The 22,570-nt window shown below is 39.4% G+C and overlaps 1 protein-coding gene across 3 annotated transcripts in view; it reads right to left on the bottom strand.

Annotated features, from left to right (window-relative positions):
* Positions 1-22,570, bottom strand: part of miga2 (mitoguardin 2) — a 47,172-nt gene that overhangs the window by 16,129 nt on the left and 8,473 nt on the right. For 2 of the 3 annotated variants that reach the window (XM_052036978.1, XM_052036979.1), the window contains exons 2-11: positions 21,486-21,589; positions 18,721-18,846; positions 12,922-13,111; positions 11,587-11,699; positions 11,031-11,148; positions 9,612-9,748; positions 6,434-6,548; positions 6,199-6,305; positions 1,731-1,843; positions 832-904 (exon numbers count right to left, since the gene is read on the bottom strand). In XM_052036978.1, coding sequence (XP_051892938.1) covers positions 832-904; positions 1,731-1,843; positions 6,199-6,305; positions 6,434-6,548; positions 9,612-9,748; positions 11,031-11,148; positions 11,587-11,699; positions 12,922-13,111; positions 18,721-18,825 — 1,071 coding nt within the window. In that variant the 5' untranslated portion in view covers positions 18,826-18,846; positions 21,486-21,589. The remainder of the gene's footprint in view (positions 1-831; positions 905-1,730; positions 1,844-6,198; positions 6,306-6,433; positions 6,549-9,611; positions 9,749-11,030; positions 11,149-11,586; positions 11,700-12,921; positions 13,112-18,720; positions 18,847-21,485; positions 21,590-22,570) is intronic. The other variant, XM_052036980.1, reaches the window with a different exon arrangement.

Raw genomic sequence — 22,570 nt, 5'->3', positions numbered from 1 at the left:
TTTTTTGAGCATTAGTGAATATGTAATAAGTGCTGTCTTTGCCAGCAACGTCCACATATTTTTAAATTTAATTTTTATTAAAATTTTAAAAACATACAATTTTATTTAAAAAATTACAAGCTCAGGAGTTTCATATTTCACCAGTCTGTGATACAGCACCTATACAATGCAGGCTCTTAAGTAACTACACCATCACTTCTCCAGGCTTAGAGAAAATACAAATGACTCTTTCCCCTGTAACCTGCCAGAATGGGGTTGGTGCAGAAACAGGTTTAGTCCATCCAGCTGATTTACACCAGTCGTTACACTCCACATGACACTAACGACCCTTCCCACCCTCTTTATTTCTACTTATTTCTCCCTCATTTCATCGAGCTTCCTCTTGAATGCATCTATGCTCTTTGCCTCTACCACTCGGTGGTAATGAACTCCACTTGCTCAGTTCTGTGGATAAGATGGTTCTCCTGAATTCTTTCAGTGAGCTTTAGCAACTCTCTGGTTTCTGCAACTAGAAGCATCTGTTCTATGTCTATCTTACCAAACACAACATTTGAAGAATCTTCCATTAGGTCATGCCTTAACTTTCTCTTTTCTGCAGTTCACAAGAAGAAAGTATGCACTTTGCCCCTTGCCCCAAAGGAGTGAGATCAGGAACAGGATCACGAAATATGCAATATGGAGAAAAACATTAACAGTCTAAGCCCACGACTGGTTCACAGTCATCATGCAAGTGAAGCGCATTTTATTACACATCTTGTGGAATTTTACACTGGCATATTACTACAGCACTTGTCTCCTTCACCCATTCAGCAGCCTCATCAATAAGATTACCTCAAATGCCTGACGCACACAATGTAGTTTTGCCAGGAAGTCCTCGTCATTGTAGCACTCCAAGAGCTCAGTTCTGAAATACACAAATGCCCATCAGCTTTGCTGTAACTGACTAGAAAAGGGATGAAACACTGATTGAAGAATAATACCATTACTGGTTTTTTTGAGTCTAACTTGTTACAGCAGACTACATTACAGTTGCATTTAATTTAGTGAAACTTTGCAAGGTATCTTACAAGGAAGTAAAATTTGTGCATAGAAGTGTTTTCAGATATTATTCCTACCTCTTATTTTAAGAATACCTTGTTCAGGATGTTTCCATCAGATCTACCCAAACAAATCCTTTAATTATTCCAAACACCTTAGAATATGTGACTAAATGCCTTATTAAATGCATAATTTTGAGATTTATAGCAGCAGAGAGAAATAGAGTGATCTGGGAAGGGAATTCCAGGCTTTAGAATAAAGGTTGCTGAAGGAAAAACTGCAAAACAGTGGAGTGAGTGAAGGAATCAGGAATTGACAAACAACCAGAAAGTCAGGATCACAAGGGTTCTTGGAAGATATCATGACTGGCTCAGGAGAGGGGGATTTCAAAGTCCTTAAGGATTTAGTAAACAAAAGGTGGGTTTCCTATGCTAGCTGGTACCTAGAAGCAATCAAACAAGATTCTTACTACTAACAATTGCCTGCACTGAATACTGCTGGGACAACAAATGGAAATATATGTAGCACAGCTTCACCCATCCAATCCCATTAACCAACCTGCCCCCATTCACTGTCAACCTGACAGAACACCAAAGAGCTGCTGACATCACCCCACATTTGTTGCTCTCCAGCAACTATTTACAGAGAAGAGTGTGGAGGCAAGAGACCCCAAGAAAAATACTATCTTGTACCTGAATGACCGGCAAGAGACCCTGTCATCTCGAACAACCCTCATGGCTTCCTCGTACAAAGCAGACGGTCTGGACAAGTAGAATCTCTCCTCATCAAATGAAGAATCAAATAGCTGCAGATATAAAAAGTATGAATGACATTTAATTTTTTTCGTGCATGGTGTCTTAAATGTTGTAATAGGATACAATTCTCCTGAGTCAGCTTTCCTCTTCCTCAGCTTGTCCTTCTATGTCCAGGGTTATCTGGTAGAGTCTGCGGTATTGTAATTTGAATCTGACTTGGAAATTTCTGCCAGACCTAATATGCAAACAGAGGGCTGGCCCTTCTCAACCTGCTTACAAATGCAGAATTTATTTTAGACAGTTTTCTTTCCCTCTCATTGCAAGGCCCCAGTTAAGTCCCTCAATGGTCTTTTGGGCAACCAGCAATCAGCCATGCCCAAAGTCCCAGGTTCAGTCTGTGGACGGAATAGTAACTGCAGAGCAACAATTAACAATCCAAACACCCTCCTGTCCGCCCTTGCACTCTTCATGAATTGGAGTTCATCCAAAACCTTAACCATATCCTAACTTGCATTTTCCTTAGCATCCATCACCCATTGCATTCACAAATCTACAATGACATCCAGTCCAACAGCAACTAAATTTCTTGATTGATCGGTGTGCATTCGGTACTGGATGACAGGGAAACAGCCAAGCGTGTACAGGAGGCTTAGTCACCAACACAAGCTGTGATGAAGTAGAAGAAGCTGATACAGAAATTATAAAATGCTTTCTTCAAGTAAGGAAAAGGGAAATACTAATTCCATCAAACATTAAACCCAGTAAAATATTTCACTGAGCTAGAGCCAGTGATATTCTTAAGAAAGTTTCGAGGGCAAGGATCTCACATTTTATTTCATGAAAGAACATATGGCTGGTACTGTTGCACTCAATTCCACCAAACAATGAGTAGCTCCTAAAACTTCTGTGGAAATTTTCAAACCAATGTGTGCAACTTGAGCATGGCAATTGGTGACCAGTGAGGAACTGCATAGGTGAGGAAACCAAGCCACATCTTCTGCCAACAACAGTGCACAAATGTGATCTATCAAGAGCTACGTACATTAAGAAAATAGGCATAGCTTCTGTTAACAGCACTCGCATATTACTTTGCTTGAATACGACCAAACATGGAGGCAGGAGAGAGCAAGAGCTTGGCAAGATAAGATTTGATAATCGTGTTCAAAATTACAAGGGGTTTTGACAGGTAAAGTAGGGAGAAGCTGCTTCCACTGTCAGAAGGACTTGTAATGAAGATAATTGGCAAAAAAAAAAGTTAAACTCATGGGGTTATGATTTGGAATGCACTGCCTGAAAGGGCAGTAAGTAGAAACAGATTCATTACTAAGTTTCAAATGGTAATTCGATGTACAATTGAAATGGAAAATAAATTGCAGGGCTATTGGTAAAGAGTAGAAGGATTCATTGATTAGCTCTTTCAAAAGACCTGGTATAGACCTGTAGCCTGAGCCTCACTGTTAATGGGAAAAAAAATCCACAAAGCAGCACTTCACAGAAGACAATTGGATCAAGGCTCTAAAGTCCTCCACACAAATGTTGGTTGATAATTAACAAATAGAAGGAGGCAATTCCATAATATTCTTATTCTCGAAAATGGTGCAGCCGACATGGTTGCAAAAGACAAGTAACAGTTTGCAACAAGCTTCAGCCACAAGTGTCAACTGGATGATATATGGTCTACTCCTGGCATCTCCTCCATCATGGATGCCAGTTCGCAATCAATTCACACCATGTGACCTGAATCAACACTGTATATAATAAAGCCTATAAATCCTGACAACATCCCAGCAGTGGAGAACATCTGTGCTCCAGAACTTAAACATCCATGCAAGCTGTCTGGTACATCTACCTCCAGCATCCAGTTGGTTGCGGGGGGGGGGGGGGGGGGGGGGGGCGCGGGGGTGAAGAAACGCTCAGGAACATCACTTCCTCAAAAAGCCAATTAATTGCTCAGTCTACTCATTGCCATTGGCAGTGATGGAAGCTGCCACTGATAGATTAACAAGTGTCACTTAGTTAATACTAACCACCCTCATACTCATTTTGGATATATCACAATCGTATGGCCCTAAACTTCTTCACCTTCTTGCACCAAACAAGAACAAAAACAAAACAAATTCCAGAAGCAAGACAACAAGACAAGTGACTATCCTCGAGTCAGCAGCAATTGAACATGGGTTGCAACAGGGAGCCTAGTAAAATTGAAGAAGTCAACAGGAAATGGAGAAAACTCAAGTTATACCTAGCACAAACAGATATGATCATCTCACCCTCAGGATATTGCTACAAGGAGTTCCTCTGGGGATATTCACTGGTTGCACTAAATCCATACATGACTCCTCAGGTAATGACACATCTCATCCTTGCATGCAGTCAGACCTGAACAGCTTTCAGAATTGAGTCATGAAGTAGAAAATAACATTTGTGCCACCAATTGCCAGTTAACACCATCCTTGGACATTGAATGGCATTACAATTACTGAGACAAACAGAAAATGCTGGAAATACTCAACATACATCTATGGAAAGAGAAACAAAGTTAGTGTTTCAGGTTGAAGATGCTTTGACTTGTTCTCTCTCTTTTCCACTCCTTACAGTGTTACATTGTAGAGAAGGTCAGGGAGGGATGGAAAGGATAAAAGGAATATCCCAGGGTTGTTATTGGGATAAACTACTAATGAGGTTATCTGTTGATGCAAAGGAGTATAAATGCTGAATTCAATATTGAATCTGGAAGGTATAGATGCTGTTCCTCAACCTTGAGTTGGGCTTTGTCTTAACAGTGCAGGTATGCCAGAGTAGGAGTGGGGTGGAGAATTGAAGGGACAGGCAACTGGAAGTGCAGGGTCACCCCTACAGATTGAACCCAGTCTTTATTTGGTTTCTCTAAGGTAGAGGAGCATCAAATACAGTATATTAGATTGGATGAAGTGCATGTAAATCTCTACTTCACCTGGAAAGACTGTTTGGATCTCTAAGTGGTGGGAAGGAAAGAGATAAAAAGGACAGGTGCTGCATCTCCTGCAGTTGCCTGGGAAAGTTCCCTGAGAAGGGAAGATATTGGTGAAGATGGATTAGCAGGGAGCTGCAAAGGAAACAAGTCTTTTCAGAATGCCAAAAGGAAGGGGAAGATGTGGCTGGTGGTGGGATCTTAATAAAGGTGATGGAAATTGTGAAGGATGACCCATTGAATACAGAGGCAAGTGGTGGAATGCGAGGACTAGGGGAACTCTATCCTTGCTCTGTCTAAGAGAGGGGATGAGAGCGGAGGTGTGGGAAATAAATGAAATTGGGTTAAGGGTTCTGATAACTATGAGTGTGAATAAACATGGCTTGTGAAGATAGGAGATATCTCAGAAGCACCTGTGAGGGAAGTCTCATCAGGACAAATACGACAGAGATGGAGGAATTAGAGAATGGAATAGAGTCCTTACAAGAGGCAGGGTGAGATGAAGGCTAGTTGAGATAGCTGTAGGAGTTTGTGGGCTTGCAATGGATGTTTGTAGTAATTATTAAAACTTCCAGCATCATCTGGTGATCACCACCGACCAGAAACTTATCTAGACCAGCAACAAAAGTACTGTGTCCTCATGAATAGGTCAAAGGTTAATATTCTCCCAACTCCCTAAAACCTCTCCACCACAGCAGCACTCACAAAATGCACTGAAAGAATTCTACAACACCCACTATTTCCACAAAGTCTAACACCAAAAAAGACAAAATCATCATGCACATCAAATTACAAACATCTGCAAGAAACCCTCTGTATCACACACAAACCCGACTTGGAAATATCACCATATCTTCATCCTCCCAAATCAAACTTCTAGTTATTTGCACTATGGGACCACATTCATTAGGAATGAAACAATGCTAAGCAGCCACCTTCTCAAGGCAAATGGGGATGGATAATAAAGGCCAGGCTCCCTGGACATTCGCATCCCATGAATGGCTGAGATATTAGAACAAGTAACTAAAATTTGGTCAAAAGGTAAACTTTAGGGTCTTAAAGGAGGGGGTAGGAAAAGAGAGGTGGAGGATGTTTCCATAAGGGAATTCTAGAGGTCAGAGCCAAGAGAGCCGAAGAAACAACTACCAATGGTAGGGCTAAGTGACTAGAATACAGACAAGAGGCCAGAATTCCAGAAACCTCAATTGAGGACAGAGAGGTCAAGACCATAGAGGGATTAATATACAAAGATAATCTGCAGCCTTTCCAGATATGGAGTCAGCATAGACCAGTGAGCAGAGTGGCTTGGCAGGGGTTAGAATACAAGCAGAGCTCTGGATGAATATGAGTTTTCAGAAGGAGAAAACAGAGATGGAACAATGAACAGAGACAGGACAAAATTAGACAGTCACTTCAACATAATTTTACTGTGGATACAACTAAGATTAAGCTCACCTCTGCCGCTGAAACAAACGAGTCCTCTGAAGTCACAGTGATATCATCATCCACATAGTATCTCGCAGATTCCTCTCCATAGGGAAGAGCTAGTGCACCAACACACTCTAGGCACATACAAAATTGGAAAGGTTTCCACTAATCTGTACCAATTAATTCTCATTAAAAATCTACTATAATTGCACAATCTGTTTGCAACAAAAAACTTCTTTCCATCTTTAGAACAGGAACTTACCAAAATCAGCCAACAGACTGTTTGAAGGTACAGTCTCCCCAAACTCTTCTTGCAGTCGGTAGGCTCGATGAAGTAGAGCTTCCAGCTTCTGTGAAAACTCCTTCCTTCGGGATTCCTGTTTAATTATTTGAATTTGAAGATTTCAACATACTGTTTATTTCATTTTATCCTTCTCCCACCTCAATTTTATCGCCTTGCCGCCACTTCCTGCCGCTCCCAACCACCAAAGCCAAAAATAACATCATGGGATACAAATCAATAAGTAGTACATGTTGACACTGATACCAAATACAACATGGTCACCACAGCTGTGACCAGTTAACTCAGCAGAGGCAAAGCATGTAGCTGGGTCAGTAGGATCCTTCATTTTAGCTCAAATGACATTGTTGTTTTGCAAGTTGCTGAAGTACACAGATAAAAGGTCGCAGCTGATCTTGGCTTGGTCTGTGGTAGGCTTCAGAGACTCATTGTCAAGAAGGGAAGAATCAGTCAGGATTCCTGCTATGACCACAATCTCACAGAAAATGGATATGCTCTTCCTGCCCTTTTCAATGTGCTATGACACTTCACCATTTAAACTGTGTACTGAGACAGCTTGAGATTTGTTCTTAGTCAAAACTTTTAGGAACGATGTCTTGTTTAAAACCAAAGATACAGAACATTGTCTGTCACAGTTCACTCCTCTTTCATTATTGCTTCTTTAAGCAATAAAAAATACCTTCACCAAAAACATTGTAGTGGTTCAGGAAGATGACTATCACCACCTCAGGGCAATAAATGCTGCACTTTTTAGTGATGCCCAGAATTCAAAAATATATTAAAAATCTGAGGAGGGATATCACATCGATGGGTCTGGAGTCACAGACACCAGGCCAGTTAAGGACACAAGTGCACTAGTTGGGTTTTTATGACGATCTAGAGGTTTGATGGTTGCTATCATTTAGACTGTTTTGTTTTTAATTCCTGATTTGTTAAAACTTAAATTTAAATTCTCCACCTGTCATGGTGGGATTTGAATTTGAGAGTCTCTGGTTAGCATACGGAGTTAGCATTTAAGGTTGGTGATCTTTCTGCTGGAAGGTCATAGATCTGTAATGTTGACTTTGTATTTCTCTCCACAGATGCTGCCAGGACTGCCTAGTATTTTCAAGTTTGACTACCAGTACCAGGGATATTTTTCTTTTGGTTTTCTTCAGTCCGTGATTGGCAATTGAACTACACAAAGTCATTGCTGGCTTCTGTATCAGACTCTAATCAAGCCAATTGCCCTGAATAATTCGGGTAAATGCCTGGAACCGCAGTCTCTGTGCACCAGTGACAGAGACACAGAATGGGTAGAACAGCTGATGGCGTATCAATCAAACAGGTTGTTTTGTCCTGGATTGTATCCAGGTTATTAATGCTGGGGTACTCACTGATGGTAATGCCACTGAATGCTGAAGGCAGGTGGTTAGACTCTCTCTTGCTGGAAATCATCATTGCCTGGCACTTTTGTGGCACATATATACTTACCACTTTTTAGCCCATGCCTGAAATTAGTCTAGGTCTTGCAAGTTGGAGTTGTGAATGGAAATTAACATTTGTACAATCATCAGTGAACATCCCCACTAATATTTCCATACAGTGTAGAAAGAGCTTCTTTAAACTAGAGAGACAAACTTCTATACTAGGGGTAATTCACAGTAGGCAAATTAACCTAACTGTCATCTTGCCCCACTGAACTTATTGCTTTCTACCTTGACTCTATCCTTTCTCGCCTAGTTTAGTCCATTCCCACTTAAATCCGTGACACTTCGGTTACCACCTGCCACTTCAATAGTCTTCAATCCCTTGGTCCTAATTGGTTCAAATTCACTATGGATGTTAAATCCCTTTGCACCTTCATCATATGTCAGGAGGATCTAAAAGCCCTCCACTTCTTCCCTGAAGAGAAGACTAACCAGTTCTCCCCATCAATTCACTTACTTGCCTGACTGAACTTGCCCTAACATTGAACAACAACTCCTTCAACTCCACCAGAGTCATTACCTTTGTGACCATCTGGTTTGTTCTTCTGTTCCCACCAACCACTCCCCATCTTATGGCACTCTCCCATGCAACTGCAGGAGACCTGTACTTTCACCTCTTCCCTTCCAGGGGTCCAAACTGTCCATCCAGGTTAAGCAGCATTTCACTTACACTTCCTCTAATCTAGTGTACTTCTTTCAGTGTTCACAAAGCAGTCTCCTCTACATTGGAGAAACCAAATGCAGATTGGGTGGTCATTTTGCAGAGCACCTGCATTCAGTCTGGAGGCAGGACCCCAAGCTTCCATTAACCTGCCACTTAAATTTACCATCCCACTCTGATCTTTCTGACTATGGACTCCTACACCACTACCTAGAGGTCCAATACAAGCTTAAGGAACAACACTCACGTTCTGTCTGGGCACAATGCAACCTTCCAGACCCAACATGGAATTCTTCAATGTTGGGTAACTCGCTCTTCCTCTCTGTCCATATCAAAATTGGCCACTTCTGCCTGTCATGATATTGGATGAATTTATTTTATTCAGTTCATAAGCTTGGCCTGCTGGGCACATCCCACAGCCTCACCATTAACAATACATTACTCAGTCAGAGTAGTAACATGTGCTTCTAATTGTAACCAATAATGCATTTGGACTCATCCTATCAGAATATTTCCTTTGTTCTACCCATTCCCCTCAACCCCCCCCCCATCGTCTCACCTGCCGAAAACTAACTAAAGGTCCTGGGTCTGAAATGTTAACCATTTCTCTTTCTACAGGTGTTGTCAGTCCTGCTCAGCATTTTCTATTTTTATAACCCAACCAGCAGACCATCTCTGGATTGTGGGTGGAAACCAGAAGACCCAGAGAAAATCCAGGCAGTCATTGGGAAAATATGTAAACTCCATGCAAACAGCACTGGAGGTCGGAACTGAACCGAGGTTACTGGAGCTGTGAAACTGCTGCACTGCCTGCAACCTTACCTTACGATACAAGGAAGGACAATGGTGAAGTAGCTGAAGGCAGTTGCACCTACTTCAGGAGCAATTAGGAATGGACAATAAGTGCCAGCAACGTCTATTCCATGAACAAATAAATTAAAAGGAAAGTCACAAAGAAGTTCCCGGCTAGTGCTTTATACAGCCTACATTTCTGTTTCGCATAGAGTACCTCACAGCCATCCCCTGTCCCACCACTTGCTCCCAGGTTCATCAGATAATTCTTCCTTTCCGTTTCAGAGTTGCTCTTCTGCCGCTGAGTGAGGGCGAGTTCCCACTTCTGCAATGCTTCTTCAAACAGCGCCATCCCTAATCAGTAAATAGAATTCCATAATATAGAATATACAAGAAAGAAATAGATCATTTGGCTCAAACAGTGTTTTATGCAATTCACCTCAACATCTGGTAATATGTTAAGCCTATTTGTTGAATTCCAAATTGGACTTATTAGTGACTTCTGTATTTTTGGCCCCTATTTTTACAAAGTGAAACACTTAGGCACTCTAGAATGATAAATTAGCATTATCATTGCAGGGTCAAGCACTTGGCCCAAAACCTGAATTCCAAATCTCCGTTTCTCAATTCATTCTCGAGCTGAAAGTAGAGTAATCTGTTCATTAGGTTCCCAAGCAAACACACTAAAAAGCAACATTAGTTGATTTTCTTTTCCCCAACCTCATTACCCATCAGCCAGGGAATAAGGAAAAGGAGCACTCAGGTTCAAAACAGGCAATCTACTTAATCAAGGTCAGATCAAAATAATAATCTGCCACCACGTACATTAATCACCTACTCGTTACATGCAAGCTTTCCATTTTCTTTTTATTCAATTCTGAAAGATTGCATTAATCAGTTCATTAATCCTTTATAAAATCATTGGCTTAACTAAACTGGAAATTGTATCTAATTCTGGGTACCGGAATTAGATGATGCAAAGATAGAATGGAATAGAGGACTTCAATTACAAGGAGGACTAGAGAAGTTGGCTCTGTTCATCCTACAACAAAGGGGAGATTTAATAATGATAAGAAAATTAGGAATTGTTTACATGGGAGGAAGATGTTTCCAGGCATTACAAAAATCACTAACTGCTAAAGGACCAAAGGGAGCTGACAAATATTTTTGCACCAAGTTACGATAATCTGGAATGCACTGCCTGTAGGGTAGTGGAAGCGCAAGCTTCTTAAAGTGTATTAGGCGTGTACATAAAAAGGAAAAAAATGAATTTGGTGTTGGGAGTGGGAATAACTGGACAGCTCTCATAGGCACATTGGGCAGCATGATTTCTTTACATTAACTGCTGACCAGAGAGCAAGCATCCACTCAGATGATAATTCAAGCATAACTCATCCACTGTTTGTGTTCAGCAATTATACAGAGCTTTTCTGAAAGGATTCAAATATCAGAAGTGGGTTAATACAGAATTTTTCAAACATCCTTCATTACAGAAACAAACACCATACTGTAAGTTATGGTTATCATGTACTTTTAGCTCAGTCATCAAGTACAGCCTTTCTACTCTACCTGAATGCATCTGTCTATTGATTCAAGTGTAGAAAAGTAATATTTGATTGCAGTGAAAGCTTCCTACCCATAACATATAGGTTCTCAGCATTGGAATCCTCTGCCATCTCACTCTCTTCCTGAACTATTTCTGCTTCCCACGTTTCAGTTGGCAAGCCTGGACTTGGTGAGTTTGCTGGTCGTACCTTTCAAGTAAGCATAATAAAAGCAGAACAATTTACATTTATGCAACTCCTTTCACAGCTCAAAACATAATAAAGTATTCTATAGCCAATTACTTCCAAAATGCAGTCCCTGTTGTCAGGAAATACAGCAGCCAATTTGTACACCGCAATGTATAATGACCAGTTTAATAGTCAAAATTATTTATGGATGAGGATTAAATCTGGTCTGGCCCAAAGTAGATAGTTGCATGTATCAGGCAAAAATAAGACTAGACTGAACACTTCTTACAAGCTTCAAAATTCACACACTTTTACAGAACAGAGGACAGTCATTTGGCCTGTTGTGTTAGCAGTCTCTGTAAAATATTTCCAATTGGTCCCACTACCTTTCACTTTCCCCCATAATTTCTTCATCGAGATAAGTTAATGGAAAAACAACACAGTTTGAAAATTCCTTACTGATGTCAGACTGTGGGAAGAGCTGGATCGCCTGCCAAGCACACTGGAGGATACTGCGCTGAGAGTATCATTACTCTTACTTCCTGGGCTCTGCACTCTTTTAGGGGGTGTTGCTGCAGGGAAGAGTGACATCACAACATATTCAATCTGGCTGGAGTCTACATGCCACTCATCATACATTTAGAATAAATGGAATGAAGGAAATACATCTTGCTCCTTGGTAAACATTGGTAACCTTTAGAGAAATAGACAACCCATTGAATACATCAGTGAACTAAAGTAGAAGTAACACTAGTGAGAGAAGCAGAGTTTCACAATAGTGTACAGACAGACCCACCCCAGGTCATGAACACCCAGTTTATGGACACCTACATACAAATGAGCTCCCATAAATATTAGTTAATTCAAAAGAGAACTCAGCCTTCAAAACAAAACCTGTTTATATGTAACTTCCCGCAGTAATCAGACACCATTGTCTCTTAAGAACACAGGCTGGCAGTTTCACCACAAGAGGCCACTCAAGAGATTTGCTTTGCAAACTGACAAGGTAAGCGATAGTTGATACCTGTGGAACAATACTCTTTAAACAATACAACATCCACTGATACTTCAAGGCCATTGAAACCAGCCATTGAACGTGGGACATTCCCATTCCATACCATTGTAACTAGGCAGGGGAACACAATAAATAAATGTCCATGTTAATTGGTCCTCATTGAAACACCCACTATGAGACCAGGAAAGGCATTAAGTGGCCATCTTCTGCATTAACACATTGGTAAAGACATGTCCCTGCAACTTAACATACAGTTCAGGCCATGTCTGTTTTGTCAATTAATATTCTGGCTACTTGTAGATCCAGGGAGCCATCCATTAATACTCTAACAAGAGGTATATTTTGGGTGTCTGGGGTGTTGCAACTCAGAACCCTTGGGCCAACTACCAGTATTTGAATATTCAAAGGGATTCTGTCAATTGGGTTGAGCTCCCATTTTAAATACATAATTCTGCAAAACTACCTACCACACTCAAAATGTTAAAGTAGGTAAGTATAACCAATGAAACTGTATTTTTGTGTTTGAAATGCATAAAACCTCCAGGCTTGCTGCTCCGTAACGTTATTTACTTACTTCTGCAATGAAGTGCACTGTTAGCATTTGAGCATGAATGAGGCCTTCACAGTTGAATACCGTGCTGATATTTACCTTCTGGGATCAGTCAGAGGAATAATGGCCATCTCCTGGACCAATGGTATATTGTTACAAAAAATGGTTAGCTTCTCCTGGAACAAAGTGAAGAAGTTTTTAAAAAAAACAAATGCAATCACTTTCTTACCTCTCCGTAAGGGTGCAAATTTCCCTAGAGAAGGGAGCTGAGACTCCTTGAGTTTCTCTGCATCTTGTTTTTTCCTCCGCCGTCTCCTCTTCAACTGGTGCGCTGTCAAGGCCAAGGCCACTGTGCCCAAAGCAGTTGCAAAAAGAACCTTCTTCAGCCCTGGAGATAACTTCAGTTGCGAGAAGATGGACTTCAGATGGCATCAAAAAAGAGAATTTTAGAATTCATTGTTGCACATTACATAGGAATAACAACAAAACCAAAAAAACTCATACCACAGAAATAGGCCATTTGACTCAATGCTTCACACTATCCTCCTTCCACCCTTAATTTCTTTTCACTAACACAGTCATACACTTCAACTTTTCTTAAAACAAATTACAAAAAAGTAACATGTATAAAGCATTACCCTTCCATCCTTTAAAAGGCAACCAACCTGCTGTCCCACCTAGCCCAAGTAAGTAGCACATACTATTCCAAAGCAAGAGGGTACCTGAGCATCCTGCTAGGATATCAGTGAATTATGCAATTGGGTTTTATTCCAACTCAGTGGAAGGCTGATGATGAATGAGCATGAGCTTTGCATCTAACAACCCACCAAACTTAAGAAACAGCACAGATGCGAGTGCATTGGGCAAACAACACATCTGATGAATCTGCAAACACTTCATATATCAAATGGTTTCCGACTCCCCAGTAAGTAAATTGGGAAATACACTAAATGGCAAGAGATTCTTAAGCAGGAAGGTCAGAGATGTACTCCCATCTGCACTGAGTAATCTTAATCAGGTCACCACTGCATATATCCATTATCCTCAATGGAGTTAATCTTCAGAGAGAGATGGGAAAAGCTCAGCCAGGTTTCCATTCTTGGTCACTATGCAGTGACCCTCAGCAGGTGAAAACTGGACTAGGCAAAACTGCGATGTCCTTAAGCACCTTGCTAATTCTCGCTAACTAAGCTTCAAGTGATTTCTCAAGCAAAATGTCCAAACTTTGACAAGTTATGAAACCTAGCATCCGAGTTTCCTCAGAAGGAGATACACAAGGAAAAAATAAACAAGGGAATTCAGGGCTACCAGATGCAAACTCTCACTGTGAGGTATGATTACCACATTGCTTTAAACAACTGATGAAAAATTCCTCTACTCCCATTCCAATACAGTACCTCTCAAAATTTCATCTATACAAGATAAGTGCTTTCAAAATACATTTCACTTAGCACCTGTCCGATAAAAAGCTAGAAAGTTTGTTCTGTCACACAAGTGCAAGTGGTGTAATGGTTATTGCTGTTACATAGCAGACTTCAGCAAAACATTTAGTGATCTGAAGACGAGTGATTTTTGTTCTAAAAGTCACCCTTTAGTTACATTTCTTTCCATGCTTTTGTGTTTTTAAAGTCCTCATCCTGAAAGCACAATTTCTCAGGCATTACGCGTCTGTACTGTATTGAACAAATGCCTTGTGTAACTATAACGTACTGGCAGGATACCCGACCTAGTCTTACACGGTTGACCACAAGTAGGGGGTCAGTGTATGGCAACAAGGATCAGGAACACTGGTGGATTTGACCCTCTTTTACAGGGCAGTGCTGAAACCAATCGCAACACCCCCATCACAGTACTTCAGCTAAAAGCAGCTGACACAGCACAAATCGGGGATCAAACCCAAGGACTTCCTAGCCCAACTGTGGACCAGCAGCTCAATAGATAAAGCTGGTTATATTTTAACTTTCACAAATTCCTGATTACAAATGTAAGAGCCTTGTCAAAAGCACCCAATTGAGAATGTTTCCTCTTATTCAAAGGTACATTTTCCAAATGTACATCTGCACTGGTTCCCCACATTTCTTTGTTTTATGTGTTCTTATGACTTAATAAAACAAAAGAAATTTACACGTATGTACCATCTGACATTTCTTCAGCATTTTAAGCTGCTTTACGTCCAATGACCTCCTTCTGAAATGCAGTTATAATAATTAATGTATGCACAGTAAATTACTGCAAATGGCAATGAGGTAAATTAGTGCAGAATGAAGAACATTGCTCAGCATACAAGGGAGAATTCCTTTCTTCAAGAAGTGCCTTGGGATCATTTATGCCCAAGGGTAGATAGGGATTCAGTTTAACATCTCATCCAAAAGACAGCACTTTGACAGTGCTGCATTCAGTATCTCCTAGACGACACCAAAATCCATAATACAAGCAGATGTTCAGGATATTGTAATGCTCCACTGAGTTACAACATGTATGCATCTTCAGTGAGACAAACATTTCAATCTATACCATTGGTTTTGTATTCTACCTTTCTCCAATTTATTGACTCTAACAAAAGGTATAAGCCATGCTCAAATTTCCACATGCAAAAACAGTCCTAAGTGGTTATGCGGAGAAGTCCCAGGAGTCTAATTGACAGTCATCATCTCTTAACTGCCCAGATGATCTTCTCAGTTGATGGGCAACTAAAGACGGAGAATAAATATACATGTTGTCTGCAATGTCCACATTATGCATGGGGGAAAAAATTCTCCATATAAATATCTGATCTGCAACATGATCCTTTTTTTGAAACATTCTAAAATGTTACTGAGATTGAAAGAAATCCATTGAGAATGAACTAAACAAAGTATGAAGGTTTCTATTATTCTGAAATTTAAAAGACAATGTACAAGACATTCAGTTTAAAATTTTAAAGAAAAGAAATCACACATGCATGGTAATCAAGTAGGCAAGCCAAGTTTTTTTTGATTAAATTGGTATTTTTTGATTACATTTGATGCATTTACATAAATTTCAAATGACAGCACAGAGGAAAGTTGTGGAAGTCAAAGAGAATCTATGGTAAATAAATCAGACGCAACTCTGCTTCTAATTTGATAATAACTGTCGCCACCCACACAAATCAGCAACTCAAGACTCACCAACCCAGTGGACTTATAAATCATCATTGTAAATTGACACCAAAAACAAGCGAGAATTGTGCATTGGATGAAAAAAAAACTCATTCCATGATGGCCTCAGCTAAGGTAGTGAACTGTTGAACCATAGAGACTTGCAAGTTCTCAAGGATGGGAGTAAGTGATAAAGTATGTTACATAAATGGCTTATTGCCTCTGAAACTTAGGTATGAATCCAGCCAATACTGGTAAGATGAAATCAGTTTTTCTTTGTTTACTAGGAGGTCCTTTGTGAAATAACTTTGGACAGACCTAATCCAGTTCCATTTTTGGAAATCTTGATCAACCACTGTCATTATGGAAAAAAGGAAACAGGTACCTAGGATCAAAGCACCTTTGTCAGAACAGAGTTTGGGATTTTTATGTAGTACAAAATGCATTAAGGAATTCTTGCTCATAGAATGTAGGATGTTCTGGTATAGAAGACACAGTCAAAAATTGGAATTTGAGCAAATTCAATCTATTTCAAAAGGAAAAATCTGCAGACAAATGCCACTAATTAGACAGTTAGTCAGAGAGCCAGCACAGGTACAATAGTGCCCTTCTGGCCACCTGTACTTGTGGTGAAAAGAATTCCATGTCCTACTACTACCACCACCACGTCTTTCTTTAATGAGAACTAAACACTCATAACCTAAGCTTACATGTTACCACTTGGTTAAGCAATCAGCAGCCAACTATAAAATAACAGAAGAATTTCCATCAAGGAGACAACTCCAAGTAAAAATAGGAGCAATTAAAAAAAAAACAATTTAAAAAGAAAAGAGTAGTAGTTTTTTTAACATAAACTATGGACCAAAGGAAAAGAAAGAGCTCACACTGCTTTATTGTCATAGCTGACCTAACCAGACATCCATGGGGTTCAACAGAAAAATGAGAAAATTGCAAGATCTGCATATTGACTGCAGCAAACAATTAGCTCCCAACAGATTATTCTACTCTGCAAAGTGTACCAGATTCATGGTTGATGCTGGAAAGATAGTACCTTTAAATAATACTTTTCACAGTTCATTAGTGAGGAACAAACTTATGTTTTCAAGTTTTATTTTTCTTCACTCACAACTTCTGGCTAGGAACCCAGAGGAGAGAGAGCTAGGAACCCAGAGGATGGTGAACAGTTTCTAGCAGTCAGCCAATGTAGCATTTGGCCACACAGATAAAATAGTAAATCCAGGTGGAATTGGATTCCTCGGGCTAGGTGTTAAAGATCCTTGTAATTTTCTTTAACTAGCATTTAACAGAATGCCAAGTTTAAATATATCCCATTGAAAGCATAATATCATGACTTTTTCCCCACTCACCAATTTCAAAACTAAAATTCAAAACAACCTCAAAGAAGAATGACAACAGTTAATTTTAGATATTGTGTTCCAGATACAAGAGCATAAAAAATAACAGAATTGTTTCGATTAATTTTTGTGTTTTGTTAGTTTACTGCATAGCAAAATGCAAGTCAAAATTGGCAAACTTAGTTGAAAAACTATCCAAGAAAAGTGAGAATGTGGAACTTGCTACTGCAAGGTATGGCTGAAGCAAACAGGAAAGATCCAACAAACAAAGCTGGATAAGAACATGAGGGACAAATGCATTGAAAGATTTCCTAGTTGGATATAATAAAGTGAACAGAATTGGAAGGAGCAATGGTTCAATGGTTCATTTATATGCTATCAATGCAATAAAATGCAAAACTATGTAACAAACAGCCCAGAGGAAAGGATGAAAGAGTAATCAACATTAGCTGCATGGATTTTCAACAGAATTAGTGGGAATAATTTCATGCATCTTTGTGGAACTTTGGCAAATAAGCACTTAACTAGATCTTAATTTTGGCACAATTTAACTAAACAAAAAACATAGGTCATTGGTGCATTAAATTTAACAACTCAGAGGAATCAGTCTGGAATTAAGGTGTTAAGGGATTTGAGAACTGGCACCATGGAAGTTAGAAAATGAGAAATGGCTACTTTCCACTGAACATTTTTGAGTAGAATCTAATTAATATTTCACATGAAATACTATAATGTTTTAGTTAATAACAGTTTGAACTACTATTTATTTGCGACATATTATACAATCTCTGATCCACTAAATTAATAATGCTCATAGCATCAATTAGCCCTTTGCACCTCCCACCATTGTGCAAAGTCTCACCAGCTAAAATACATTCCTTAGAATTTACAGCAGAGAAACTAGCCATTGAATGAAAGGACGTTCCCGTTTTTTAAGCTCCTTGCATCTCATTCCATAATATTCCCTCCTTTCTTTCTCATAAACTTATCTAATTTACCCTATAATATTTATCTCAACCACACCTTGCAAATAGCAAGTTCTATATATTCACTACTCTGCAGATAAAGGAAGTTTCTTCCAAATTATTTATTGCATTTATTAGTGACTATGATGTACTCCTGGTGCCAGGTTTTGGATGTAACATTGAAATGGGTAGATCCAAGTTTGATACTGGTCTATGATGAGTTAGTCCAATTTGGCCTCATAGGGGTTGGACAGTGTTAGCATGGAGCTGCTGCAACTGGTCTGTCAGCAAGGGAAGGAGAACAATTAACCTGTGTACTGATAAAATGAGGGTTGGAAGTTCAGGGTAACTGGCCACAATACCATATTTAGGAAATATAATTTTAAAAATTGCAACAATAAACACAAAATTAAGTAGAAATCAAAAAGTAAACTTGGCGTACCTACTTCAAAGACAATCATGTACGATGTGCAATTCACCTGTGAGAACAGGTGGTGGCACAAAGTCAAGGCTCTTCTTCCTTAACCTGCCTTTTTCCCCCCCAAAATGGAAGGCAACAATGGAATTGCCCCACTGGATGAAAACATACCTGTCCAAACGTAGAGTACAGGAAAACTGGAATCTCAGCCACAGTCATCGCCAGGGCTTGGATAATGGATGCCCCATCTGTTCTTCTCAACGACATTGTGCACATTGGTTAATTGCTCCTGTAAGTCTGCAAAGCAAGCATCTGGTTGCTGAGATTTTTGTGCTGTCAGTTACCAAGGATCAGCAAACTGAGGTGGTTGGGGTAGGGATGGGCCACTGCTGGTAACTTCTCATTGTATTTCCAAATTCTGTACTGGAAACCCAGAAGGTATAGTGGGGATAATGACCAAAGCCATAGACCCACAGACCCACTCTGCAGCTTATTCCAATTTCCATGGTGCAGCAGCTGATTAATACATAATGCCAATTAGATCTGCCACCTTAGCATCAGTGCTTTAATCACTTGCTCCTTCAAGGTTAATACAAAAAACTAATAATTAAAATGGAGTGATGGATTAAAAGCACAAATAAAAGCACCCAGCTTTATTTCTCCAACTCACTGCCAAGGAAAAGCCATACAGTTCTTTATAGGGATTACAAGGGTGGGAACACACACAGGCACACACCAAAAGTACCAGGACTCAAGTCCTCCTTACTGGATGGGCCACCAGTGGTAAACCATAGGTGGCAAGAAGAGAAAAAAAAATTAAATGAACATGAGCCAATAGCCTGATAATTACGCCTGCAATTTAAGTGCTCACACCCCAAAGAGGGCCATTTGGCTCATCACATCATTGCAGCAGGGATCTAAATTTAATCTTTCTGCCCTAGAATCCTGATTCTCTCCTGATGCAAATACAAACCCTATGTTCTTTTCCCTCTGATGAGCCAATGGTTTCTGCTGCAATTATTCTCTGTAGCCAAGCACTCTATGGTTTAACAACTCTCCTAAACACTCAACTCACTTTTAAAATGGTGACTTGTCTTCATTGACTCACCAGAGATCTACTTTTTCCTATTCATGCTAAAGCGAACCATAATTTTTATATTCTCAAACTACTTGTTTTCTCTGCTCTATAGAAAATTGTTGCCTCAATACTTTAAATCTAACATCAGACTAATGAATCTCTACCATTCACTCTCTGTGGTTATGATGTAGGCTGCATACAATAACTATTGTAGGATATAATATCCCCACGTACACTTACATTCAAGGTTAAGGTCTGGTTTAACTGCAATATGATTAAGAATTTAGTTGTTTTCACTTACACATAGCTAGAAATGATGAAAGTCACTCATTACTGAAATGAGTCAGAATTTGGATGACATTTAGAAGAGGAGCTTTATCAACAAGAATGTTTAACCCTAAGTCAATAGTATTCCAGAAAACAAGGAAGTATGTATCTGCAAACAACACTGACCAACAGATTAGTTAGCAAAATGAATTGCAACTCCTGTCACTCTTAGTAAAGGTTACAAGGAAGTTTAAGAGAACAGAGCTTTAGTTTCTGTCAAATTCATGGAGAGAGACAAGAACAAATGACTCAATTAAGGGAAAAACTCTTAACCATCAGGAAACCAGATACTGTTGTTTATTATTCTCGGCATTGTATATTATGGCACAGTTGAGCTAAATGAGTGTTGTAGATTTGGAAGTGGTTACACAGAAGACTGGGGGCAAAGAGCTGCACAGGTTTCATGCAAGGCCATGGAGGGATTTGGGGGGGGGGGGGTGGGGGGGTAGCGTGGCGGGGGGGTAGCGTGGAGAAAAGAAGATGAGGATTTTGAATGGTCAAGATTAAAAAGCTGGTCAGGGACTAAATACAAAAAAAAGTCACTCACTTTCATTTACACTACTTCAGCATATCTGTAAGAATCTTTATTGACTTGTATCACTTTACCAATATTAAGACCAGTGATCTTCCTGAGCCTTACCTACCACAATCTTATGTAGCGCTCATAAATAGAGATTGTAATATGTGAAATTACATCCTTTCACAACCCCTCCACCACCAATAAATCCAAGAAAAATCTACAAATTTTCAAATTAACATTCCCATCACAGTTCACAAATGAGCTGTGTTCTCTCTAAAGTACAATTACTAAAAAACAATCAACTTAAACATCCCAGAACTGACTGACTCAATATTTCAAGTTGTACAGTCAAGTGCAAGAAAGGCAATTATCCAAAAGAAACTGTCCCAGACGTTCACTAATAGAGCACCAACACAGTGTGCATTCCTTTCCCCTCTTCCTGCATCCAAAGACATGTTGAGAACAAGCAATTCACCATGGATTGAACACAGGATGAATACAAGGAAGATGTGAAGCTATTCTTTAAAATACAGCTGATTAATTATTAGCAGGTGCAAACAGTACAAAGTTGAAAACCAACAGCAGCTCTACCACATACTGTAACATGAAGGAGTTTATTGAAATGACTTAAGCCAAGTCAACAGGATACCACCAGGAAAGAAGATTCCCAATATCAGTAACTGCTATTTCAAAAGAATGGTGACAAGAATATTAATCAATAACTTCCCAATCCAACATTATTTTCACATTTCCCAATTTTCCACAAAGATAAAAAGAGGCTTTATTTGTAATCTGAACATGTTCAATAGTCTGACTCAAAGGGGCACAACTAATAAAATGTATCCTCTTTTGGAGTAAAGAGAAAAGAAGACCATTTGTTAACAGTCACATGTTTAAATTGGTTAGAACGAGGTAACTAATGTCAAGGTTTAGGGTTGGTTACTAACAAGGTTTAAAGTAACGTTGCTGAAATAATGCAAAGAATACCTTAAGAAAATTACTGTAAAGTACCTGAGGCAAAGCACGAGGCTCACTTGCCACATTCACACCAGACATCTTCAGCCTCAGAGCTGGAAATTTCAGATCATGGTTTGACAGAGAATAAATATTAGATCCTGTTTAAAAATGAAACAAAAAAAGTTATGAAGTAGAACTGTTACAATTTCTAGCTCTTATATTGATATCCAAGAACTGAACATAAATAAATGTGATGCTGATGCATGGAACTGAGGAACTCCTGCTGAAAAAATAGTTATTTCTGTCTAACTAGAGCATAGTTACTCAAAGTAAGAAGGTTATTTTGTTGTGAAAGTTGCCCTAAAAAGATTGAGAACTATAATGCAATCACATGGACCTTAAACACAGAAGAAAGTAGCCTTAAGTGCTTCACCAACATTTAATCATACAAGAAAAGGATAGCAAGACAAAGGAGGAAATATTAGGAATGTCCAAATAATGTGTTTTAAAAGTTGGTTAGGGAGGAAATTCAAGAACATTAGGCTTAGACAGCTAGTAGCATGACCACCAATGGGAGAGTTCCCTACTCAGTCTAAAATGAAACAGGAAATATGCATGACATTAAGTTCCACTTCATGAAATTCAAAGTTAACAGGACAGCATAAAAGTAAAATTCCAAAGACGAAAATCTAATAATAATTAAATGAAACAAACCAGCCCTAGTTAAGGGATACTGCTGGCTAGTGCAACTACGCTGCTGTAATTTAATAAAGTAGCTCAAATTGCATGCCAAGTTATGAGAAGCAAACGTCAACTGATCCCCGTCCTTTGATGCAAGGTACATGACATTGTAAAAGGAGAAGGTCAACTACCTTCAATCCATTATGATCTGCCTTGCAAGGTGCACATCTCACCTCAGATGCTTCCTTTCCAATCTTCAAAGATGAAAGGTAATGACTCTATGTTAACTCTCTCAGTTGTCATTCTGCTCCTGCACCAACTCTCTTCCCTACCTCTTCAACCAAGCATCCAGTCACCCATCAACAAAAAAAAACACCTTGAACTTCATGTCTATTTCTGCATGATTTGACTGCAGCAGAGCATCTTAGATATTTTCTACTTTATATTGTAAAACTACA

Source organism: Pristis pectinata, chromosome 23, assembly GCF_009764475.1.
Source record: "Pristis pectinata isolate sPriPec2 chromosome 23, sPriPec2.1.pri, whole genome shotgun sequence".
Lineage (NCBI taxonomy): Eukaryota > Metazoa > Chordata > Chondrichthyes > Rhinopristiformes > Pristidae > Pristis > Pristis pectinata.
The sequence above is the reverse complement of the archived record's forward strand: the minus strand, read 5'-3'. Positions and strand labels throughout refer to the sequence as shown.